The 27,218-nt window shown below is 44.5% G+C and overlaps 1 protein-coding gene across 6 annotated transcripts in view; it reads right to left on the bottom strand.

Annotated features, from left to right (window-relative positions):
* Nucleotides 1–27,218, bottom strand: part of LOC143943247 (protein-L-isoaspartate(D-aspartate) O-methyltransferase-like) — a 325,651-nt gene that overhangs the window by 256,859 nt on the left and 41,574 nt on the right. For 5 of the 6 annotated variants that reach the window (XM_077464889.1, XM_077464885.1, XM_077464886.1 and 2 more), the window contains exons 3-4: nucleotides 20,652–20,756; nucleotides 16,062–16,093 (exon numbers count right to left, since the gene is read on the bottom strand). In XM_077464889.1, the coding sequence (XP_077321015.1) occupies nucleotides 16,062–16,093; nucleotides 20,652–20,756 (137 nt within the window). The remainder of the gene's footprint in view (nucleotides 1–16,061; nucleotides 16,094–20,651; nucleotides 20,757–27,218) is intronic. The other variant, XM_077464891.1, reaches the window with a different exon arrangement.

Below are 27,218 nucleotides of genomic sequence, written 5' to 3'. Positions count from 1 at the left end.
AAACAGAGAGGAAAATGTACCGTTGTAATTATATCCTGTTACTAGACGAGATACAGGCAGAATGTAAAAGGTGTAGCTATAGGGCATTATCATGGCTGGGAAGAATAAATTCATTAAAGATGATAATATTTCCTAAGATCTTATACAGGTTTCAGATGCTCCCTATTCCTCTGTCCAATGTTTACTTGTCAAAATTAAAATCTATCCTAATGAAATTTGTTTGGAAAAATAAAAAAGCCAGGGTGGCCCTAGCTACACTCCGACAACCAAAGAACAGGGGTGGAGTAGCAGTGCCAGATGCGCAGACTTATTATGAAGCTGTTGTGGTGTCTAGAGTGAGTGAATGGAGCATAAGGGATAACACAGAGAAAAGATGGGTGAGACTGGAACACGATTTATGTAGAACAAAATTAGATAAGCAAATTTGGAATCCTCCTTTAGAGAGAAGTGTATTTTTGGAAGGGAATAATATTACACGAAACACATTGCGGATTTGGGATAAGATATATAGGCAATTTAACGGAAAATACAATTCACCACTTATAGCATTAAAGAATAATAATTTTTTCTTACCAGGATGTCAGGAAATAGGAGGGAATTGGGTTAAAGAGGAGGTAAAATTAAAAGATGTAATGAAAGGGGAGGGACTAGCACCATATCATGAGTTGGCACAAAAAAAAGAGATGATGATAATTGATGAGTGGAGGTACGCTCAGCTTTCGAGTTTTATCAAAAAACTCCCTGTACGGGTTAGAACAGCGGAAGATCTGACCCCGTTGGAACAACTCTGTACATTAAAGACAGCAAAGAAAGTGGTTTCGAGATGGTACAGAATGCTGTTAGAGGGAGTAGAGCTGGGGGTACCTGCGTACATCAAAAAATGGGAGAGGGAATTAGGATCACAACCAGAAAACACAATAGTAAGGAAAATATTTAAATTAGTGCATGGCTCGGCGGTAGACGCCAGAACGGCGGAAATGAGCGCTAAATGTTTGATGAGATGGTATTATACCCCAGAGAGGAAAAGCAAGTTTCAGCAGGATGGCGCCAGGGAATGTTGGAGAGGATGTAGAGAGGTGGGCACGATGGCACATTTGTGGTGGAGTTGTCCAAAAATAAAATCCTATTGGAACCAAATTATAGCCCACATTAAAGAGATTACAGGCAAAGAGGTGAAGGCTGACCCCTGGGTAGTGTTATTCCATGGGACAAGAATCGGGCTCAGACAATATAAGGAATCAGTGATCCCCCACCTGCTGAATGCAGGTAAAAAATTTATACCGAAGAAATGGCAAGAGAAGGAAGTTCCGTCAATGTGGGAATGGGTGGATTCGGTAGAAAAGACCTATAAAATGGAGTGTCTGAGAAGTAGCCGGGAAGAGCAGAGTATTACTCCAATTATAGGGAAATGGAAGTGCTGGGTAGATTTCAGGAAGAAATGGCTCATCTCAGAGGGGTTGAGGAAGCCCTAAATAGGTACAGTCAAGATACTACAAGGTACAATTTAGATAGAAATTAAAGTACTTATGGAAAAAATAGGAAAAGGTGGTCCACAGATAGGCAGGAGGGGGGGGGGGGGGTTAGGGGAAAGGGGAGGAAGAAGATGGGAGTGTGTGACAGAGAGGGATTAGAAGATTAATATGAAAAATAGTAAGCCTGGTATCAACACTCCCAAAAAAAAAAAACACTTACCACTATGATGTGATTGTTGGAAGGGACACTGAGCTGAAAGCTGAGGTGGTCCCATAGCAATTAAATAGATTTACACTGAGTGGTAAAAAGAAGAAAAAAAAAAAAAAAAAAAAAAAAGGACCTTTGTAGACATAGTAGTAATAGCTAGCTAGTGATTAAACTGACTGTCCCTGCTGCACACAGCGTCCTGTCCCTACACTGACAAAAGACTAGTGATGCACCGAAATTTCGGCCGCCGAAACATATCGGCCGAAAATGCCCTTTTCGGCAATTTGCCGAAAGAGAAAAACGGCCGATAATGGAGCCGAAAATGGGGCGTGGCCTGGGTGCGGGCGGGGCTCCGCCACCGCCCCTGGTGACGCCCATCATGGGGGGTGCATAGCGCAGGAGAGCCGCCTCCGCTGCCTGTTTGATCACAGCGCCGGGAACATCACAGCTTTCATTTCAATAGCTGTGTGTTCCCAGCCGCCACACACAGCCCCTCCCCTTGTCCGGGCACTTAGATAGACAGATCATCCGCAGGATTGGACGGATGATCTGTCTATCAAAGTGCCTGGACAAGGGGGAGGGGCTGTGCGTGACGGCGCGCGGCCGGGAACACACAGCTATTGAAATGAAAGCTGTGATGTTCCCGGTGCTGTGATCAAACAGGCGGCGGAGGCGGCTCTCTTCCCTTCACAGGCTGGCTGCAAAATGGCACACAGGCTGCAATGGGACACACTGGCTGCAAAATGGGGCACAGGCACACTGGCTGCAATGGGGGATGCCTCCTGTACCACGTCCTCTGTCTCTGACCATCTCCTGTACCATGTCCCCAGTCTGACCATCTTCTGTACCGTGTCCCCAGTCTGACCATCTTCTGTACCGTGTCCCCAGTCTCTGAACATCTCCTGTACCGTGTCCCCAGTCTGACCATCTCCTGTACCGTAGCCCCTGTCTCTGACCATCTCCTGTACCATGTCCCCTGTCTCTGACCACCTCCTTTACCATGTATGCAGTCTATGACCACCTCCTGTACCATGTCGCCAGTCTGTGACCACCTCCTGTACCATGTCACCAGTCTGTGACCACCTCCTGTACCATGTCACCAGTCTGTGACCACCTCCTGAACCATGCATGCAGTCTCTGACCACCTCCTGAACCATGCATGCAGTCTCTGACCACCTCCTGTACCATGTCGCCAGTCTGTGACCACCTCCTGTACCATGTCACCAGTCTGTGACCACCTCCTGTACCATGTCACCAGTCTGTGACCACCTCCTGTACCATGTCACCAGTCTCTGACCACCTCCTGAACCATGCATGCAGTCTCTGACCACCTCCTGAACCATGCATGCAGTCTCTGACCACCCCCTGAACCATGTCGCCAGTCTCTGACCACCTCCTGTACCATGTCGCCAGTCTCTGACCACCTCCTGTACCATGTCGCCAGTCTCTGACCACCTCCTGTACCATGTCGCCAGTCTCTGACCACCTCCTGTACCATGTCGCCAGTCTCTGACCACCTCCTGTACCATGTCGCCAGTCTCTGACCACCTCCTGTACCATGCCAGCAGTCTCTGACCACCTTCTGTACCATGTCGCCAGTCTCTGACCACCTCCTGTACCATGTCGCCAGTCTCTGACCACCTCCTGTACCATGTCGCCAGTCTCTGACCACCTCCTGTACTATGTCGCCAGTCTCTGACCACCTCCTGTACCATGTCGCCAGTCTCTGACCACCTCCTGTACCATGTCGCCAGTCTCTGACCACCTCCTGTACCATGTCGCCAGTCTCTGACCACCTCCTGTACCATGTCGCCAGTCTCTGACCACCTCCTGTACCATGTCGCCAGTCTCTGACCACCTCCTGTACCATGCATGCAGTCTCTGACCACCTCCTGTACCATGTCCCCAGTCTCTGACCACCTCCTGTATAAAAATATTTTTTAAAAACAGTCATTTTCGGTATCGGTTTCGGTTTTCGGCCTAGTGTATTTTTCCATTTTCGGTATCGGTACCGGCACCAAAAAAAACATTCGGTGCATCCCTACAAAAGACAGCTGCAATCACCAGCACAGCAGTGCACTGAACCCTATATATACTGTACTACACCTATACCAGTCCTTAAAAAGGACTTTTGTGGACCTAATAGATAGCGAATTGTGTCACTACAGTCTGTCCCTGCTCCACACAGCAAGCTCTCCCTACACGGACATAAGACAGAATGTAAAATGGCGGCCAGATCAGGTCTATTTATAAAGGTAGGGGTATGTCCAATTGTTCATGTGCTAAAATGTCTCAATTGGCTGTCCTGTACCCCATGATGGATGCGTCAGCATGGGTCAAAGTTCTTTCACACTGTAAACACATATGTCCACCGGGCGAACAGCGGCAATAGTCCGCCGGTTTGGCGAATCACGAACACGTAAAATTCGATGCAAACCGACCGCCGGGCGAACAGTTCGGCCATCCCTAGCCAGGAACTACACAGGCATTAGACTTTACATTATTGTATAATATCTGAGCCAGCATCTTGGTCTAGAACAGTGATGGCGCACCCCAGCTGTATTAGAACTACTTTTCCCATGATGCTCATGCAGTGTAGCTGAGCATCATGGGAAATGTAGTTTCAAAACATCTGGTGCCAAGGTTCGCCATCACTGATCTAAAAGTAGATGCTGACCCTGGGTGGTACCCGAACAAAAATGACTCTGTATAATCAGGAAAGAAAAACAGTTTAAGTCATTGGCAGGGAGTATACTGTGATCTCTGTGAGAACCTATACAGTGCCTTGAAAAACTATTAATACCCCTGAAATTTTCCACATTTTGTTATGTTGCAACCAAAAATGTAAATGTATTTTATATGTGATAGACCAATACAAAGTGGCACATACTGTATATGCTCGAGTATAGGCTGACCTGAATATAAGCCGAGGCGCCTAATTTTACCACAAAAAACTGGGAAAAAGTATTGGACTTGAGTATAAGCCTTGGGTGGGAAAATGCAGCAGCTACTGGGTAAACAATGCCCATCTGCAGCCTCACTGTGCCCATCTGCAGCCGTACCTTTGGATTATTAAAACAGCGGGTGTCTCCCGCTGTGTTATGCAGTCTGTTTGGCTGTCCACTTTTACATAGTTAGTCAGGTTGAAAAAATAAATAAAAAAATAATAAAAAGGAAGACACAAGTCCATCCAGTTCAACCATAAAAATATAAATAAATAAAAAAATATCATACAATCCAAAATACCCAATTCTATACCCACAGTTGATCCAGGGGAAGGCAAAAAACCCCAGCAGAGCATGATCCAATTTGCTACAGCAGGGGAAAATAATTCCTTCCTGATCCCCCGAGAGGCAATTGGATTTTTCCTGGATCAACTTTACCTAGAAATGTCAGTACCCCGTTACATTATGTATATTTAGGAAAGTATCCAGGCCTTTCTTAAAAGAGTCTACTGTGCTAGCCAGAACCACCTCTGGAGGGAGTCTATTCCACATTTTCACAGCTCTTACTGTGAAGAAACCTTTCCATATTTGGAGATGAAATCTTTTCCTCTAGACGTAAAGAGTGCCCCCTTGTCCTTTGTGTTGACCGTAAAGTGAATAACAACACCAAGTTCACTATATTGACCCCTTATATATTTGTACATGTTGATCATATCCCCCCTTATTCTCCTCTTCTCAAGAGTGAATAAATTCTGTTCCTCTAATCTTTCCTCATAGCCGAGTTCCTCAATGCCTTTTATCAGTTTGGTTGCCCTTCTCTGCACTCTCTAGTTCTCCAATATCCTTTTTGAGAACTTGTAAGGGTAAGGGTAAGTAAGGTAAGTAAGGGTCCCAGCACTGAACCTTGAAGTACACCACTGATAACCTTAGACCATTCAGAGTAAGAATCATTAACCACTACTCTCTGAATTCTGTCTTTTAGCCAGTTCTATCCATTTACAAACTGATATTTCCAAGCCTGTAGACTTTACCTTACACATGAGCCATGTATGCGGAACTGAACCAAGCGCTTTTGAAAAATCCAAGTATACCACGTCCACCGCCACCCCTCTGTCCAAGGTTTTACTTACCTCCTCGTAAAAAGAATTCAGGTTTGTCTGACAACTTTTGTCTTTCATGAATCCATGCTGTCTGTTGCTTAAAATGCTTAAAAAACTCGTCTATGTGGTCTTTTATTAAATGCTCCAGTGTCTATAGAACTAACAGGTCTATAGTTACTTGGTAAAGACTTTGTTCCCTTTTTAAATATAGGTACCACGTTCATCCTGCGCCAATCCAGTGGTACTATTCCCATCATTAACCACTTCCCACCCGGCCAATGCACATATACGGCCGGGTGGGAGCCGTCTACTCCTGATAGGACGTTCAGGAACGTCCATCAGAAGTAGCGGGATCGCGCGCGCCCGCGCAGCGGCACGATCCCGATGCACCCGTGTCACCCGGACACAGCGCATCTCAGATCGGCAGGAGGGCTCTGTGATTGGCCCTCCTGATCACATGACGGCCGTGTCCAATCACGGCCGTCATGTGATGTAAACAAACAGCCGGTTGCTACCGTAGGCAATCGGCTCCTCCTCTCCTCACACAGAAGTCATCGCTGAGGAGAGGAGAGCAGATCGCTGCAGCCGGCTGATGATCAGTGAGTATGAGCTGTTTTTTACAGCTTTTTACTTACTGATCACCAGTCTAGTGTACACACAAATCACCACACAGTGTAAACACAATGTCCCCACACATGTCCCCAAATAATAAAAACACATGTCCCTAATAATAAAAACATGTCCCCCACATATGTCCCACTAAAATCACATGTCCCAATGATTATCTGCACACATATGTACGTGATCACCTGCACACATATGTACATGATCATTTGCGTACATATGTCCGTGATCACACAAACCAATTATTATACACTTAACAGAATTTTTTTTACCAAAAACATGTAGCAGAATACATTTTGGCTTAAATTTATGACAAAATTTGATTTTATTGGATTTCTTTTAAAATAGAAAATATTGTTTTTTTTTCCAAATTTCCGCATTTTTGCGCTTATATCGCAAAAAATAAAAAACGGAGTCGTGAATAAATACCACCAAAATAAAGCTCTATTTGTGCGAACAAAATGATAAAAATTTCATTTGGGTACAGTGTAGCATGACTGCGCAATTGTCACTGAAAGCGCTAGAGCGCTGAAAGCTGAAAATTGGGCTGGGAAGGAAGGGGGCGAAAGTGCCCTGTATTGAAGTGGTTAATGAGTCCCTAAAAATTAGATACAATGGCTTTGAAATTACAGAGCTCAATTCTTTTAGGATCCGTGGGTGGATGCCTACTGATACAGTTTCCCAGCATTGCATCAGCGTTCCTCTATCACGGACGAGGAGGAGGCGGGGCTTTGTTACAATGGACGGCTGCTGAACAGACTGCATAAACCAGTGGGAGACACCCGCTGTTTTAATAATCAAAAAGGTATGGCTGCTGAACCGCTCACTGGAGTATAAGCCGAGGTGTGGGTGGGGGGGGGGGGGTTCAGCCTAAATATGGGCTGAAAAACTCGGCTTATGCTCCAGTATATACGATAATTGTGAAGTGGAAGGAAAATGATAAATGGTTTTCAAAATTCTTTATAAATAATCTGAAAAGTGTGGCGTGCATTTGTATTCAGCCCCCCGAGTCAGTACTTTGTAGAACCACCTTTCACTACAATTACAGCTGCAAGTCTTTGCATATCTAGAGAGTGAAATTTTTCCCATTCTTCTTTGCAAAATATCTCTAGCTCTGTCAGATTGGATAGAGAGTGTCTGTGAACAGAAATTTTTAAGTCTTGCCACAGATTCTCAATTGGATTTAGGTCTGAACTTTGACTGGGCCATTCTAATACATGAATATGCTCTAAACCATTCCATTGTAGCTCTGGTTGTATGTTTAGGGTCATTGTCCTGCTGAAAAGTGAACCTCCTCCCCAGCCTACAGCTGTTCTGTGAAGCCCTCAGAGGTTTGTTAGATAACATTATTGAACAAACAGCATCATGAAGGCCAAGCAACACACCAGACAGGTCAGGGATACATTTGGAGAAGTTAAAAGCCGGGTTAGGTTATATAAAAATATTCCAAGCTTTGAATATCTCACGGAGCACGGTTCAATCCATCCTCTGAAAATGGAAAGAGTATGGCACAACTGCAAACCTAGCAAGACATGGTATGTCCACCTAAAGTGACAGGCTGGGCAAGGAGAGAAGCAGCCAAGAGGCCCATGGTAACTCTGGAGGAGCTGCAGAGATCCACAGCTCAGGTGAGGCAATCTGTACAAAAGACAACTATAAGTCATGCACTCCACAAATCTGGCCTCTATGGAAGAAAGCCATAAGAAGTCCCTTTTGCAGTTTGAGAGAAGCTATGTGGGGGACATAGCAAACATTTTAAAAAGGTGCTCTGGTCAGGTGTGACCAAAAATATACTTTTTGGCCTAAAAGCAAAAACGGTATGTGTGTCGGAAAACTGACACTGTACATCACACTGAACACACTGATGCTTTTCTTCAGCAGGGACTGGGAAGCTGGTCAGAGTTTTTTTTTTTTTTTTTTTTTTCTTTTTTTTTTTCCACATCAGAAATCCTATGCAGGAGACTTAATCACCTTTCAGCTCATTTATGTCTCAGCATGATTCCTCATCATCGTGGCTTATAATGATTATTTCCAATCTTCTTTATTAAGTTTTCCATCAAAGGTTACAAAACGTTCTAAAAACAAAGAGACTAACTAACAACAACAGCCCAATTTTACTCCTTCAACTTTTCCCCCCATTCTCCTTTCCACCCTCCCCTCTCCCCCCCCCCAATCCCCTCCTCCCTCTCCCTCCTTCCCCTGCCCCCCCCAACCCTCCCCCTCCCCCCTCCCTCACATAAGCACGAGAATTACGGTAAACCACCACCACAACACCTGTATCACCCTCTGCTAATTCCTTTTAATCAATAGGATAACCCATCTCATTTATCCAGGGCCTCCAGATTTCTTTCCACTCTCTAAAATTCCCTCTCTTTACATATAGTGTCTTCTCTTTCCATACTAATTCATTAATACTTTGGGTCCATTCACTCACCAGCGGGGCCCTCTCAGCTTGCCATCTTTGCGCGATAAGCCTACGTGCTTGGAACAAGCAACGTACCACTGCCGCTGTAGTACTTTTTGATTCTCTCCGCTCCTGTCTACAACCCAGCACACACAGGATCGGGTTCATTACCAATTCTAACTCGTAGATCTTATTAATAGTGTCCACCACCTCCCTCCAATACCGAAATAACTTTGGGCAGCGCCACATCATGTGGAGAAGGTCCCCCTGTCCCCGACATCTAGGGCAGTTGTCGGCTCTCCTGCCAAACAGGCATAGTCTCTTGGGTGTATAATAGGCCCTGTGTATTAACATCAAATGTGAGATCCTTTGAGAGGGGGAGACCGACGTCACCGGCCCAAGCTCCATTATTCTCCTCCACTGTACCTCTGATATTTCCCCTATGTCCTCTTCCCACTTCCTTTTTAAGTTCGGGTGATCAACTTCCAGGTTTCGGTTCATACCTAGCTGGTTATAAATTTCTGATATACACCCACTTGCCCTATCCGTTGTAAGTAATTTCCAAAGTAGGGGTGTTTTATCCCACCGTATCGTGTGCCCCCCGAACTGTGCTACTAAGGCATGTCTCACCTGTAAATAACTAAAATATGATTGTTGGGGTATATCATAGATCTGCTTTAAGTCCGGGAATGTTCTTAGGGCCCCTCCGTCGTAGAGTTGGATCAATTTGGTTATGCCTTCCACTTCCCACCTTTTAATCTTACCTATTTTAAATAATTCCGGTAGGTTTTTATTGTCCCAGAGTGGTGTAAATTCTGGCAGCCCATTTTTAATTTCACCGTTTTCCATATCTTGCCCAGCATCTTAGTTACAGAGTTACTGTGCTGAAAGGATTCTGCCTCCAAGGCCTCGGCCACAAGTTCGTGTGGGGCTCCTACCATCCTGATCCCTCCCCTTAACTTTCTTCCCTGCTCCGAGTCGCAACCCGCCAGATGCTGCAGCTGCACCGCCAGGTAGTAATTCCTAGGGTGTGGCACCGCCAAACCTCCTCTATCTAATGGTAACTGTAACGTCTGGAGTCGTATCCGGGCTGTGCCCTTCTTCCAAATAAGCTCCCGGAAGAGGGTGTCCAGTTTTTTTAACCACTTTTTGCATATCCATACCGGTGCATTGTGTAAGACATATAGCAATTGTGGCATCCATATCATCTTTATCAGGCTGGAGCGACCCGTCGCAGATAACGGCAGCCTACTCCAGACGTCACACTTAGACCTAAATCTATTCAGCAGTGGAATTAAATTTTTATTGATGTACTGATTAGGGTTCACTGTCAAATATACACCAAGATACTTCATAGCATCTACCACCCTCACCTGTATCCCCCCCGGCGCAGCCGCCCCATCCAGGGGGTCGACCCGGAGCAGCTCAGACTTCCCCCAATTTATGGCCAATCCTGAAAATTTTCCAAAGCCCTCTACTAAGGTAACTGCCTGACTCAATGACGGACCCGTATCCCCCAGGAAGAGTAGGACATCGTCCGCGTATAAGGCAATCTTTTCCTGTCTCTCCCCCTTTCCTTGAAATCCTTTAATCCCGGGGCTTTCCCTAATCGCTATTGCCAATGGCTCTATAGCCAACGCAAAGAGCAGAGGGGACAGCGGGCAACCTTGCCTTGTCCCTCTGCTCATTTCGATCTTTTCAGAATACCTGCCATTAACCCTTACCCTAGCGCTTGGGGCGTTATACATCAATTTGACCCAACCAACAAAGGAAGGGCCCAGACCTATTTTCTCTAGCACACGCCAAAGATACTTCCACTCCAGGCTATCAAAGGCCTTTGTTACATCCAGGGACATTATAGCCCTTGCCCCTATATTCTCTGAGGGGGTCTGCATGTTTAAAAAAGTCCTTCTGATGTTCATGCTAGTAGACCTTCCCGGGATAAATCCCGTTTGGTCAGGGTGTACTAACTTTGTGATGAAATGATTCAGCCTATTTGAAAGTACCTTGGCCAAGATTTTTTCATCCGTATTTAATAACGAGATTGGCCTGTATGAGGCCACTTCCAGAGGGTCCTTATCCGCTTTGGGGATCACAATGATAGTTGCCTCCGTCATTGAGTCAGGCAGTTGTCCTTCCCCCAGTGTACCCATTAAGGTCTTATGTAACTCTGGGAGCAGCAATTCTCCATAATGTTTATATATTTCTACCGGGAGTCCATCCGGGCCCGGGGCCTTTTGATTGGGCATCCCAGCCACTGCTTGCTGTAATTCCTCAATAGTTATCGGGGCATCTAATACTTCCCTCTCCTCCTGGGTAAGAGTCACCATTTCCAGGCCTTGCAGAAATCTATCTATTTCCCCTTCTTCCCCTGCTCCTTGTGATCGGTATAGCTCCCTATAGAAATTCCCGAATATTTCTACTATCTCCTCTCCCCTTTGGGTCGGTTCCCCATTTGGGGCTCTGATGCTAGTAATAGCTGAGGGAGGGGCGTTTGTTTTTACCAGCTGAGCAAGCAGTCTGCCCACCCCCTCTCCTTCTCCAAAATACCGTTGTTTCAAAAAAATTAGTTTACTTTCTTCTTTTTTTATGATTGCTGTCTTATAACCTTGTTGTTTGTTTAACCATATTTTTTGATTTTCTGGGGTTGGATCCTTTACATAGTTGTTTTCCGCCTCTAATACTTCCTTCCTAATACACTCCTCCCACATCCTGGATTTTTGCTTCATCCTTGCTACCTGCTGGATCAAGGTACCTCTAAGAAAGGCCTTTAAGGTATCCCAGATTACGGTAATTGGGGCGGTACCCACGTTAAAACCGATAAACTCGCGTATTTTTGACATAACTTCCTCTTTATCCTTTATTAGTTCCAACCAAAAGGGACTAATCTTCCAGTTCGGTTGAGTTTTTTTCACCCCTGTGCTTAATACTACCCTTACCAAGGAGTGGTCCGATATCCCCCTGGGCGTATATTCTATATCTCTTACGTTTTGTGCCATCTCTGTGTTTCCTAATGCCATATCTATTCTGGAGAGGGTGGCGTAGGTTCCCGACAGGCAGGAGTATTGCTTAACTTTCGGATTTCTCTCTCTCCACAGGTCCATTAACCCAATTTCCTTCAGAAAAAAACTCAATCTAGTTTCTCCCATACCCCGGGGTCGCACTTTAGGGGGAAGTCTGTCCATATCTACATCGAGAACTTCGTTGAAGTCTCCCAGCACTATAATCGGGATACTTTCTTTATCCCCAATAAATTCCATCAATTTATATACAACCTCCATTTTAAACGGTGGGGGTATGTATATATTTGCCAGGATGCAGTAGCTACCCTCCAATTTACCATACAAAAAAACATAGCGACCTAGTTCGTCAATGCTGACCTGCCTGCAGGAGAAGCTCACCCCCTCTTTTATTAACACACTCACCCCTCTTGAATAAGAGGAATATACTGAGTGATACTGCTGTTGAAATCTCCTGTTGTTCAGTTGTAATTTAGACACATTTGTTAGGTGGGTCTCCTGCAGGCAGACCAGCCCCACATCGAACCTCTCCAACACAGCAAACACTGCCGCCTTTTTTACTGGGGTACCCAGGCCCCTCACATTCCAGGACCCCACATTAAGAATTTTAGCCTGTGTCATCTATGCAATCAGGTGAGAGAAAAAACAGGCCAAGAAGAGGGGGACTCCACACAGCTAAATAACACAATTGTATATACAACTTGAAATGCGTAAACCCTACCAGTGTACCCTTCTTCAATAAATACACCAACCCCGATTTCACCTCCAATGAAGTTTTCCAAATTTGGTGTACTTGTATTTGTGCCTTAAATTTAAATTTAAATTTAGCCCTTAAATGTGTTACCCAGTAGCATAACTTAATATTATTTATCTTATTTATCTTATTCTGCTGTGCGTTTATCGTGCTATAATCATGTTTTACCTTCACGTGATTTTCTTTAAACATTTTTCCCCTCCCCGCCCCATCCGCCCCCCAGCAACCCCCAAACCACCCCTCTCCCCTTTCCCTCCCTTTTACCCCCCCCTCCCCCGCTACCCGACCTTCCCTCCCTGCCCTCCACCTATCAAGGTGCTCCCTTAAGGGGTTTACCGTGACCGTAACATCCATACCCCACCTATGCTCACACTCACAACCACCGTCCCCGCTGTCCCCCCCCCCCGTCCTATCACACGTGTTCCAAAACCGAGTAAATTTTCTTTCCTTCTCCCCTTCCCCTCCCCTCCCCTCCCCCTCCTTTCCTTGTAACCTCCCCTCTCCCTCGCTATCTACCCTCCCCCTCCCCTTGGCTACTCCGTAGAGACTCCTTATTAACTTCCAGCCAGTGTAATGCAGTCTCGGTTGACTCAAAGATCTGTGCCCCCTCCGGGGTCATCACGCGCAATCTTGCTGGGTATAGCAGTGCGTATGTTACTTTGTATTGCTGTAGGGTAGCTTTAATTGCCCGAAATTCCGCTCTGCGTCTCTGCAATTCAGGGGAGTAATCTGGGTAAAATGAGATCCTTGAACCTTTAAAGGAAGTATTCCCCATTTCCCTCGCCTTACGCATTAGTGTCACCTTATCTTTGTAATTAAAGAGCTTCAACAGCATAGGTCTAGGGCGGCCTCCAGGCGGCGGGGCTCTAAAGGGGAGCCTATGAGCTCTTTCTATCGCAAAAAATGGTGAAAACTCTTCTCTTCCAAACGTATCTACAAACCAGGACTCCAGGAATTTTATTGCGTCCGGGCCTTCACATTTCTCGGGCAACCCCAACATCCTAATATTATCCCTACGAGATCTATTTTCTAATTCGTCTAGTTTAGTAGCATAGCTGTCCATTTGTTTTTTCATATTCTTAACTTCCAGCTGTAGTGGATAAATGTCATCTTCTACTTGACTTATTCTCGTTTCCAGCACCGTTGTTCTTTCAACTACTTTTTGAATATCTTGGCGTGCTAGTGATATTTCCTCCTTCATTCCTGTAAACTGAACTGCCAGCTCCCCCAAGGACAATTTACATGCGTTTACCGCTTGCAGAACATCCTTCAATGTTGGGGCCTCCTCCTCCGATGTACCATTACTCACAGCTGGGTCCAAGTCGCCATGGGTGTCCCGCTGACTCTTACTACTTTTGCCCTTACATTCGGATACTGTCATGGCCAAAGATGCCGATTGGCCTTGGCTTTTTCTATCAGTGGGGCCCCCATGTTGAATTTTAGTTTTTACCATCTGTCCCCCCTTTGTTGGAGTTTGAACCGGGGTATGCACAAATCGCTCCAATTTTGCTGCAGCTGTGATTGCTGCCTGGTTATTTTTTTCCTTTTCTTTAGAAGAGCGGAGATGTTGTGACCCCGTGCCTTCCTGCTGCGACTGATCCTCTCCTCGTCGTCTTGACATTTTATTTTTATTTTTTTAACTTTTGCAAGAAGGGGGAAATCCCCCCGTCTAAATCCAAGCTGGTGAGGGGGAAAGGAAAGGGAGAGGAGGAAAAAAAAACCCCGGGAAGGGAAGAAAAAAGAAAAAAAAAAAAAAAAAAAAAACACAAATAAAGGGAGACCAGGGACAGAGGTACTATGTACGATGGTTCCCCCTCCCCGGGTGAAACCCAAAAGGTAATCTGGGAGATCCCGGGTATTAAGTCCCTTCGGCTGTAGTTATAATTTCGTGCTACATAAAGGGGAAAAGAGGGGAAGGAGAGGGAAAAAAAAGGAAAGGAAAAAGGAGTCTCTTACAGGCTACTATTTATGGATAAATATAGTATAATCTGAGATTTTTTTTTTTTTTTTTCCCCCCTTTTCTTTCGCTTTCCTTCCTTTTTTTTTAATAAAATGTATTGCTGTGTCGTCCGTTACTTTCTTTATATCTTATTCAAAAAAATAAAAAAAAAAACAAAAAAAAAGCAGAAGTGTGTTCTAAAGCCTACCACTGGAGTATCATTAAATGGTAGTAAAAGAGTTCTTGCGTTCCAGAGGGAGACCACACTAGACGAGCAGCTGACAGGTACCTATATAGGCATTTACACCATACAGTTCCATACAGTTCTGGGAGAGAGAAATAAATATAAAGATAGCCAGGCAAAGAGATGGTAACCTGTATCCTGCTGCCTCGTCTCCCTTAACATCAGATAAACAGGCTTAAATGATTTATGGACCGGGTACCTCAATTACAACTTGCCCTCACCACTGGAGGTCTCCTCCTAAGCTATTTTCCCCCGACGGGGGTACTCACGAATACCGCGGTCAGCATATAGCCATGTCTCCGCTCCTGCACTTATCCGAGCTATCCGGAGTATCCTCGGTCAGCTTCGGCTGGCGTCTGTAATTCTCGGCCGTTCCCGGCGGTGTTCGGCGTGCTCTTTCGCAATGCCTCGAGGCTCACCCTGGATGCTCCAGCCTGGTACCTCCCTCAGCTTACGTCGATCTTTCACAGGCTGTGTCTTACATCTCAAGGCGGAGGAGACAGCGTGGCGGCGTCACACTCACATCAGCCCCTCTGCATTCTCACAGCGCACCCTGCGCACCACGCTCCACACACATCCGGTCACTCCCCAAGCTGGTCAGAGTTGATGGGAAGATGGATGGAGCCAAATACAGGGCAATCTTAGAAGAAAACCTGTTACGAGCTGCAAAAAACTTGACTGGGGTGGAGGTTGATCATCCAGTAGGACAATTCCCCTAAACATACAGCCAGAGCTACCATGGAATGGTTTAGATCAAAGCATATTCACGTGTTAGAATGGCCCAGTCAAAGTTCAGACCTAAATGCAATTGAAAATATGTGGCAAGACTTAAACATTTCTGTTCTCAGACACTCTCTATCCAATCTGACAGAGCTTGAGCTATTTTGCAAAGAAGAATGGGCAAAAACGTCACTCTCTAGATGTGCAAAAAGACTTGCAGCTGTGATTGTAGTGAAAGGTGGTTCTACAAAGTATTGACTCAAGGGGCTGAATACAAAATGCAAGCCACACTTTTCAGATTTGTAAAAAAATTTATAATTTCCCTTCCACTTTGTGTTGGTCTATCATATAAAATACATTTACGTTTTTGGTTGTAACATGACAAAATGTGGAAAATGTCAAGGGGTATGAATACTTTTTCAAGGCACTGTACACCTATTACACTTGTGCTTTACTTATCATGCATGCACTTTATATTAAAAATATCTATGATGCTAGATCCACTTTACTTGTCGGAAATACTGATAAGGATTTAAATCTTTTGTATAAGAAAAATTCTTATTAAACTGTATTAAAATTGTACTATTTTCCACAGTAAATGTAAAAATATAATAATGGATTGAGCACTCACCATATGGGGTGCACTAATTGTAGCCCTGTATCCTGTTGGCAAGAAAAGATGGGCATAGTTAAAATCAATCAGTAATCTAACCAGGACAAATGTTTACAAAAATAATTTTAATGGGAACTCAATGATAAATATAGCAAAAGGCTATTATAATACATTTCCCATTTTATATATTGTGGAACAACAGTGTAGCGCTAATGTACACAGTGAAGTGAACTAATACATATGTCTAAATGCAGTATGTATATAAAGGGAAACAGATTGTGTATGAAAAACAATAATAAATGTGCTAAAACACAATTGGTGCATAAATCAAACATGGAACAACAGTCCACAAAATTGTGAAGGGAAAAGGCTCTTCCTGTTGAGGTGACACCAAACCAATGGGGACAGGAAACAGATTGTCTGTAGTCACTCTCAGCCACACTTCGAAGATAAGCAAATAAATACTCTTGCCAACTGGGATGGACATACATGTCGTACGACAGTGGGTCAAAAAGGCTCAAGATCCTATAAGGTCCGGCTCAGGCACTGTGCACAGGAGGTGGTCAAGCATATCCGATGCGGGGTCCCCGACTCTCGGTCCCAAGGCTCCACAGATACTTTAGAATCAAAATGGATGTTACCCTGAACAGCTCTGTATGGACTCCAAAAAGCATGTGGAAAAAAGGAAGGAGGGCTCCAGATAGAGCAGGTCAAACCAGAAGGTTTATTGGAATATGTCATATATCAACAATGATCACAAAAATATAAAACAATATATAAAAGCAATGTGGGGTACAGTAAATGCTAGCCCTGGAGGAGTTCGGGGCAACATCCATTTTGATTCTAAAGTGTCCGTGGAGCCTTGGGACAGAAAGTCAGGGAACCCGCATCGGATCTGCTTGACCATCTCCTGTGCATAGCGCCTGATCCCGACCCACTGTCGTACGACATGCATGTCCATCCCAGTTGGTAAGAGTATTTATTAACTTACCTTCGAAGTGTGGCTGAGAGTGACTACAGACAATCTGTTTCCTGTCCCCATTGGTTTGGTGTACCTCAACAGGAAGAGCTTTTTCCCTTCACAATTTTGTGGACTGTTGTTCCGTGTTTGATTTATGCACCAATTGTGTTTTAGCACATTTATTATTGTTTTTCCTACACAATCCGTTTCCCTTATATACATACTGCATTTAGACATATGTATTATTTCACTTCACTGTGTACATTAGCGCTACACTGTTGTTCCACTATTCACGTTAAACTTTGTTTGAGTGTTAGCAGCTCTTTTCACTTTTATTGGATTCATTTATGTTTTAGGACAGTCTTTTCCCCACATCTTTTATCAACCATTTCTAATATTGACTGGACTTGTAGAGTTTAGAGGTTAACACTCTATCCTTAAGTAGATATGTCTTAAAATATTAAAGTGTAATCAAACTTTCAGTTTAACTCAGCTAAATCCAGGTGCTCTAAAAATGTGCAAATCCTTAGACCTCATGCATACTGGGCATTTGCCCAACTTTTCTGACTACCTTTTTTCCTGGGAGGAAAGCAACTTAAAAATGTGCCTAAAGCCCTGTTTTGCAAACATGTTTAGGTGTTCATTTATTCCATTGTCCAGAATATTAATTTATTCTGATCACTGGGAAGAATGAATGCTCAAGTGCTAACGGTACATGCTGCAAACTTTCTGCTCAAAACATTCCTCTTCTAAATAAACAAGTGTTTTTTTTTTTCAGCCTCTAAACCAGGGATGTCAAACTCAATATAACTGCGGACTGCATCAGCATTATGGTGGCCCTCAAAAGGGCTGGTTGTATCTGTAAGACTATATAAATGAATCTACCCTTAATCAAATGCAGAGGCAATTATTTAATATGATAATTAATGGTTTTAGTAATAACTTAAAGCGGTGTTTCAGCTGTAAAACATTTTTTAAAAGTCAGCAGCTAAAAAATAAAAAAGTAGCTGCTGACTTTTAATAAGGAGACGTACCTTTTTATTTATTTTTTGAATATTAATGCTTTTTTTTTAGGGTGGTCCTCCATTTTAAGCTGTGACGCAGCCCCCTCACACTAGTAGCAGATAACGCAAGCCTGAAAAAGGAGAGTCGCACACTGCAAGCATCAGGTTTCACTCACAAGGAACTTTATAGGAGACTGCTCAGACAAAACATGTTCTGTCTGAGCAGTCTCCAATAAAGTTTCTTGTGAATGATACCAGCTGTGTGAGACTCGTCTTTTCAACTTGCATAGAATTGTCTCATTCTCTTAATAAATATTGGCAGATGTCCAGAGCACCCCACTTCCTTTTACATTAGATGTCAAGAGCCCCCCCTCCACCATCAGACATGAAGAGTCCTCCACCCTCCCTTACATCACAGTGCACCTCCCTTACCTTCGTCTGCTGCTGGAAAGAAGCTGGGGATAGAGCAGGGGAACAGAAAGTGCCGGGTCTGGAGGAGTGATGGAGTCAGATGCTGGGGTCTGCTGAATACTGAGACCAGGGGGTGCTGCAGTTCCACAGAGGCACAGGATCTGTAGGAAAAGGTCTGTCCTCCTCCTCTGTGCATGGCCACATAAGCTAACAGAGGGGTGTTTAGAGGCTGAAAAAAGTCAAACGCCTGTAAAAGCTACGTTTTTAAAGTCTTGTGTGTATGAAGCCTTAGCCCACGTACACACGGTCGGAGATTTTGGCAACCAAATCCGTTGGATTTTGCCCATCGGATTTAGTCTGACGGATTGTGTCCGAAACTGTTGCATACACACGGTCGGGCCAAGTTGGCGAAAAATCCGATCTTTTAGAACGTGATGACGTAATTTCGTTACGATGGGACTACATTCAGGCTAGTAGCCAATAGCTTTGATGTAGGAATTTGATCTGAGCATGCGTGGCACTTGGTCCGATCAAAATGCTCTACACATGATCGGATTAGGTCTGTCCGGCCCAGTTGGTCGAGAAATATTTCCAACATGTTGGAAAATTGGGTCAGACGGAGATTCGGACGGAATCAGTCCGATGCATACCACACACAGTCGGATTATCTGACGACACGGTCCGATAAGACTCATTCCGACAGATTCTCCAACCGTGTGTACAAGGGCTTAGAGTATAATTTCTTTGGAAAGCAGCCACTGCCTACCCCCCTGCCAAACTGCTGCAGATAAAGACCCTTGCTCTTTGTGTGGAAGCAGGGTCATCTTTGTAGAGGTCAGATAAACGCATACGGAGTCAGAGCTATAGCTCTGCAAACCATAAAATTCGAGCTCTGACTTGTCAGATCTCTGCAGAGAGAACTTTCAGCAGAGCAAGGCATGTTCATCCCTGGCAGCTTCCAAGTAACAATCAAAGCATTACCCTTCCTAATAGATATTTCTATCAACTTTGCACATTTAGTCCTTCATATTTGTTTAAACCTAAGAACTTGTCAAAGCAAAATTACAATTTTTGTTTTTTAAGAAGGACAGAAAATAAAACAAATGCCGTATTAATGCTTACATTTTATCTGATAAAAGAATGACATTTCTGCATTTTTTAATAAATCTTTTCTTGCTGCTTCCTTTTGATTACTGGTTTAATTAAATGAGCCAAGACGCAGTATGAGCAAAAGAGCATATAATAAAAGTGTATGTAAATCCTAACATTGAACTGCTCTTAGTTGCTCCATTTTGGTTGGCAAAATGCCATATACTGTCTTTTGTTTTATCTGTTCAATAATGCAAAAAATTTTGCTTTTGCCAGAAATCTTGTGATCTGATGAATTCCCGTATTCTCTACCTCAACACAAGGGGCTGTGGAGAGGAGGAGGGAGTGGGAAAGGGGCGAGATCCGTGTTCTTTGTTACCCGACAGAAATTAAGTGAGCAGGGCCGACACCAAGACCTCTGTCACATAAAAAAAAAAAAAAAAAAAAAAAAAAAAAAAATGTAGGAGCATAATATATTTCTGGAACAAAATTTACTGTTTTCTGTATTCGCACAAGGTTTACAAAACACGTGAAAATGTTCTTATGCTGAAGAGATGTACTAAACATTTTTTTTAATGTTGCCTTTGCATACTAGTTATATTGTATAACTAGTCTACAGTAGGTACAATTGGACAAGCAAGAGCTGTTTTAATATTCAATAATTCATAAAAACTGTAAAAATAAAATACAATTCTGAACTGACATTAGAAACAGTCGCTGGAATTCATAAAGACTGTCAAAGACAGATTTTGCAGAAGTGTCTTGCATGTATTTTAAAAAAGTGGAGCAGCATGCGTCAAATTCATGTGCTTGTCTAGATCTTGTACTTGAATTTGGCGCATGCTGCACCACTTTTGAAACGCATGGGAGACACTTTTGCGAATTTTGTTTCTGGTCTTAATTAGCTCCACTTTTGTAACATATGAACTGCCTGTATTTGATTTTGCATTTTCTACAGGTGTTGCAACACAATGTAGAAGAAGTGGAGCAAATCAGAACTACTTGAATTTGGTGCACGAGTCACTGTCAGAACCATAATTATCACAAATGTTTTTTTAGGCACAACATGTTTGCAAAAGCAGATAAGCGGAGATGCAGCTTTTTTGAAGTTCCTCTCCATTGTCTGACATTCAGGTGTCCTACCTATACTCTGTGGGGAGTCCATATATGGGAAGTTTTGAATATAATGTGCTCGGTCTGTCTCCATTAGAGCATCAAACACACGCTGAGTCCGGATCACTCCATTCTCTAAAATAAAATAAAAAAAGCCATGTCAGCAAGGTAGAATCAGAGAATGGTCTGGAATGTACAAACTTTGTACTGTAGTTGGCTAACATGTATAAATATGTTCAGCTTTTCTGACCAGCTCAGCTGCTGCAGAAATAATTAATCGCTCTGTACATTTGCTGGCTGCTCAGAGTTCATCTACAAAGCAGATGCAGAGGATGAGATTCAACTGTCATTGCAGTTTCTCTGTATGTATCATGTCCATATTAGGACATACTTTAGTTATTTGTTTGCTCCTCAGACATCTTTTCATTCACACAGGCACTCAGCAGAGTGAAGAGCCATTTGTTTACTTTTTGTACTATTGCTGAGCTGTGTGCAGCCAGTCTATATACAGTGAATAGTTATGTATTGGCTGTACACAACAGAGTGCAAAAGGTACATATGGAAGAGTCCACAAACCTAGGAACGGAGCCTGTGAGTATCCATTCATGTTGTATGGGCTGTCTGCATGCAGCTTTGTGCTAGTGTAAAAAGCACACCAATGGTGGAGCTGAATATCTGTATTGCCGCGTACACACGACTGGACTTTCCGTCAGAATAAACTCCGACAGACTTGCCCACACACGATCGAACAAAAGTCTGTTCGTTTTGAACGCGATGACGTATGATGGGACTAGAAAAGGCAGTTCAATGGCCAGTAGCCAATAGCTGCCCTTGCGTCATATTTGGTCAGTCAGACCAGCATACAGACGAACGGTTTTCCCGATAGAAATGGATTCTGTCGGAAAGATTTAAAGCATGTTCTATTTCTAGGTCTGTCTGAATTTTTTAAAGAAAAAACGATCGGATTATCCCGCACATGATCGGAATATCCGACAGACTGATTCCATCGGACCTTGTCTGCCGGAAATTCCGGTAGTGTGTACGTGGCATATGAATGAGTTCTAATTTTAGGCATCCAGCAAACCATTCTCCACCTGAGAAACCATTAAACCACAATTAACCTTGCCAGGTGTCAGCATCAGGGATCAGAGTTGACTTTCCACTCCACGCCTTTCATTTCACCTTCCATGCTCTTTTGCTCTCTGTCAAAGTAGCTTTTAAAAATGTTGAATTATGTTAAATGAGCTTTCAAACTATTCTGCCATGCTGCGCAGCGGATCCAGCCCAGTGGCAGCCTGCCATCATGGCGATGGCAGTTATACTGTTTAGTGTATAGGTTTTCAAAACTGTGCTATAGGCCGGATCTGTTGTGTGATGTGACAGATGAGATGTTCCCGAGGAGGTCTGCGTTGTGTGCTAGCATATAGGCTGTGCAGGAGATGAAGCACACACTCTGGCTCATCAGTTTGCAGTGTTTATGAATGATGGCAGGTGCTGCTATTATAAACTCATGCTCATAATTATAGATCATGTATATATATTATGCATCTTCTGAAAAATGGGAGCATGAAACGCCTACATTATGGACATTTTGAATAAGCGAATTAAGCTTAATGGAAAAGACTTATAACCCGATTGTTAAAATTATAATCCACTGTATTTTTAAAGTTTAAGTGCAGCCAAAATTAAAAAACAGAAAACTCAGCACAAGGGAAATACCGGTAACATACAGTCAGTAGTCAGATGTGTTTTTGCTGGTGCTTCCTCTGTTAGGTGAACTTCTACCCCCTCCATGCTAATTCCACATCCCCAACTCCCTCCCCCCGCTATAATTTTTCAGAGCGGCAGGGGTAATCTTGTCCGCCAGGCTCCTGGCATTGGTGAACATTATTAGCATCTTATTGGGTAACTAGGACTTGTTACTATACTTACCTTGGGTTTATGTGCTATAGTCAACCTACCACTAATGCCCCCAATACCACCCTCCGGAACATGTTCCGCGCGGACTATCTCTGGACCCTCCCCCCCATTGCCTAGTTTAAAAAACCCTCTAACATTTTGGCCATCTTTACTCCCAGCTGATCTGCACACTCCTCATTTAGGTGCAGTCCGTCCCTTCTATAGTACTGGACTGAGAAGTCGGCCCAGTCCTCCACAAACCCAAACCCCTCCTTACTACACCAGCTCCTCAGCCACTTGTTTACTTCCCTAATCTCTCTCTGCCTTTCTGTTGTGGCACCAGCAATTTTCCTGAGAATACTACCTTCCTCAATTTAGCTCCCAAGTCCCTAAAATTGTTCTTTAGGACACTCCATCTGCCTCTGACTTTGTCATTGGTGCCAATGTGCACCATGACAGTTCCCCAGCCCCTCCCCAGTAATCTGTCCACCAAATCCGCCGAGCGCCCAGTAGACAACATACAGTTTGGCGCTTCAGGTCTTTGTTTAATTGTCCTCTCTGCCCTTCTAAGAATCTAATCCCCTACCACCAGTATTTGTCTTTGCTTTCCCTTTGCCCCCCCCCCTCCCACACTTTCACCAATGTCACTCAATGGAGCGTACTTATTGGGATGCTCGAGCCCTGGATCAGCCTCCCTGGCACTTCCCCCTTCCAGACTGTCACCCATCTACTCTTTTCTAGTGCCGACACCTCCTTGTCTCCACCTGCCTCTGAGCTGGCCCCTGCCGGAACCTGCTGGGTACATTCCTGGCTCTCCTTTAGTATGGAGGGTCTTCTCAGTTCTGACAGTTGCTTCCCCAGATTCAGAACCTAGGCTTCCAGGGAAACAATGTACTTATATTTTTCACAGCAGTATTCGTCCTAGATCAGATGATCAAGGAACGCATACATGCCGCAAGATGTACACCAAGTCGAATCGCCACACCTGCTGGGCATTGTACCTACTATTTTAATGAGGATTATACCCTGTCCAAATGAACTAACAACTAGCTTCCTAACACTAATATTCAACCAGACAGACAATGCACAGGTATTTGCTGACCCACGTTTGTCTCGCTGACCCACGTGCACACACAATACACAAGTACTAACAACACACACACTACTCAGACAGACAACACTCAGGTACTCACAATACATAGGTACTACCTGACCCTAATACTCAATACAGCCCACATGCACTTACAATACACAGGTACTTTAACCCCTGTTATAACTTCCTGTTTTCCACTCTGGTTTTTAACTCACCACTTAGTCCAGTTCCACTTGGTCTAATTTCCAGCAAGCTCAAGATGAGCAGGCTCAAAATTAGTTCTACAGAAAGTTATATAGGCCTCAAGCACCTGTGACCAATTAACCACTCCCTTTAATTAGTAGGCTGAAGGAAGAAAAGAAAAATAAATAAATAAAAAAAAGGCTGTTTAACTACTTCCAGACCGGCTCACGCTGATACACATCAGCACTTTGAAGAGGGATAGCTTTGTTATGGCAGCAACTAGCTGCCATAACCCCAGTATCTTCTTCAGTGAGCGGTCCGGTTTCCAATAAATGTGGTCTCTACAGCGGATTTGCTGCAGGATCACTTATTGGCAGCAGGAGAGGGCCCCCGCCGCTCTCCGGTGCCCTCCGCCGCTTATTGGAGATATCAATAGCAGCGGAGGCGACAGAGTCCCCTTCCTGGCTTGGTATGGAGACGAGTGAGCGGAAGATGGCCCCCCTCTGTCTCCATACCATTGCAGGGCGGAAGCGGTGTCAAACCGTCACTTCCGCCCGTAGCTCTTAAAGAGAAAGTAAACGCTGATGGGTTTACTTCCTCTTTGTCTCCCTGCAAAGGTAAAGCATAATGGGCTACTATGCTTGAGCAACGTTTGTTCCTGAAGCTCCCCTGTGTAACCTGCTTTACCTGACTTCTCGTGATCTGATCTTCTGTGTACCGACCCGACTTGTTCTGATTACATTGTCTGCAGCCCGCCCTGACCTTGGCTCACTACCTGACTTTCCTTGCTTCATCCTTCCATCCTTGTCTACAGTGTCTTCTGGTACTTCCCTAGCGAGCAGGGTGAACCCGGGGGTCATGACCTGGGGTCAGTACGCAGCTAAGTCCAAACCTTCGTGAGAGGGTCACTGGCGGAAACTGGCTGACTCTTCGCCCTGGGGGATCCCGTGTCACCTGCTCACCTGAGGGTTCGCTGTAAGTAGTACCGTGACACACTAGCTGTTCCAGGCCGATAGGATACTGTTTTGCAGTAGCCTTGAATGAGACTGAGTGCGGGGAACTGCTTCGAATGAAGCCACCATCTTCCCCAACAACCTCATACAAAGACAAATAGAAGGACCCTTCTTTGCCCTGACTACCTGAATCAGTTCTCTTATAGCACTGATCTTTGCTTGGGGTAGGAATACCCTCTGCTGGGCTGCATCTATGACCAGACCAAAACACTCTAGTCTTCTTATTGGTTTTAAAGAAGACTTCTCTAAGTTGAGGACCCAACCTAGGCATTCCAGGTAGTTGATTGTGGTGACCAGATTTTGGTCCAGGCGGGCTACCGACCGGTCTATCAAGAACAAGTCGTCTAGGTATGCTATTATCGTTATACCTTGGGCCCTTAATCTGACCAGAGGAGGGGCCAAGATCTTTGTAAACACCCGAGGTACAGTAGCTAGCCCGAAAGGCAGGGCTACGAACTGAAAGTGGCATTTTTCTACTTCGAAACGCAGGAACTTTTGATGAGCAGGGAAAATAGGTACATGCAGGTCTATTGATGCCAGAAGTTCTCCTCCTCGTAGGATGGAGACTACCGATCGGATCGATTCCATGCGAAAGGACCGTATCTCTAGAAATCGGTTTAGATCTTTGAGATCTAGAATGGGTCTGACATCTCGGTTTGGCTTCGGTACCGTAAAAAGGTTTGAATAAAACCCCATCCCCTGCTCTTGCATGGGAACTACCATGATAACTTTTTGCGACAATAGTCGCTCCAACGCTAGAAGGAGAGACTTCTTTTTCTCTGGGTCTCTGGGTACATTTAATCTGAGGAAACGAGGAGAAGGAAATTCTCTGAATTCTAGTTTGCAACCTAGAGTTATTGTGGAGACCACCCATTTGTCCCAAAATTCCTCATGCCAGAGCCCTGAGAACTTTAGTAGTCTTCCCCTCACTCGAGTGAACGGGGGTGCCCCTTCATAAGGAAGTCTTAGTGTTTTGTCTTGCAAAGACCTTCTCCCCCAGGACTTCTTTTGCCCCTGGGGTTGACTCTGAGTTTTAACCTTGGAGCTTGACTGAGGAGGCAGTCTTGACTGCCTGGAGGCTGATGCCCCTGGCACTGGAGAAAGCGCCGGTTTAAAGGAGGGACGTTTACTCTTTTTCTTGACTGGTAAAAGGGTGCTTTTCACACTAAAGATCCTTTGGATATAATTGTCCAAGTCCTCTCCAAACAGTTTTGCACCACGAAAGAGAAATCCCGCCAGGAGTTTCTTACATGGTGATTCGGCTGACCAATTTTTCAGCCACAATTGTACCAATCCAAGCGCAAGGCGAGACGTCTGAAGGATAGAATCTCTGATAGCATCAACAGCAAAACACAGAGCCGCTGGAAGGTTAGCTAACCTCCGGGCTTGCTGTTCAGGTAAGGCTTTAAGCACCTGTTTAACATGGTCTTTCAAATAATTACAGATTCCAATTGCTGCCACTGCAGGTTGTGCTACTGAACCTGCCAAGGAGAAAACCTTTTTTGTAATAGGAATTCTATTTTCTTATCAGTTGGATCCCTAAGCATCTGATCGTTGTCAATAGGACAAGTCAGGCTTTTGTTTACCGAGGAAATAGCGGCGTCAACTGCCGGTATATCCCACATCTTAGCAAATTTTTCTTCCATAGGATAAAGTGTAGAAAACTTTTTAGGAGGAAAAAAAAAATGTTTATCTGGGTGATCCCACTCAGAATAGATAATCTTTTCCAGCAAACCATGCACAGGAAAAGCATGTGCAGTTTGAGGAGGTTTCAGTGAACCCAGAGAAGAAGAAGTGGGTTCTTTATCTGACTCAGGTACTGGTAACTTAAACGTGGAACGGACCAATCCAAAAAGAATTTGCACCAACATTTTCTCATCCTGAGAAGCTGAAGAGGGCCCTTCTCCACTAGATTCCTCAGAAGTGGAATCATAAGTTTCCTCCCGATCCTCTGAGGGGGATTCCTCTCCTTTATCCCAGAGTTCCTCACTCTGAGGGTCCTGGGTGACACAGGGGGGCCTAGTGCGTTTTCTTACAATGAGTGAAGATGCGATTAAGGCCACTAATCTTTCCTCTAAACCGTTTATGGTTGAGGAAAAAAACCTCCTGTGTAATGTACACAAGGGCTGAAGTGCCAGAAGCAGCTGCAGCCCCTGACCCCGACGGCTCTCCCTGGCCAGCCTCCCCGGGTCCTGTAGGGGGGGGGGGGGGGGAAGGTGCTGCAGAGGGGGGTCCTCAAAGCCTGAAGGGGACCCCTAAGAGCCCCATTCCTCGGGGGACTTGTACCTTTTTTACCCATAGTGCAAAGCAACAAAAAGGTAGAGGTACCACACAAAAAAAAATGCACTGACTGCTGAGCCCTGTAGTTCAGCAACTGCCACTGCTACTTAAGACTTAGTCCGGTGCCTA

Source organism: Lithobates pipiens, unplaced genomic scaffold (genome assembly GCF_037356315.1).
Source record: "Lithobates pipiens isolate NorthernLeopardFrog02 unplaced genomic scaffold, aLitPip1_a1.2 Scaffold_30, whole genome shotgun sequence".
Taxonomy (NCBI): domain Eukaryota; kingdom Metazoa; phylum Chordata; class Amphibia; order Anura; family Ranidae; genus Lithobates; species Lithobates pipiens.
This window is presented reverse-complemented; position numbering and strand designations above follow the sequence as displayed.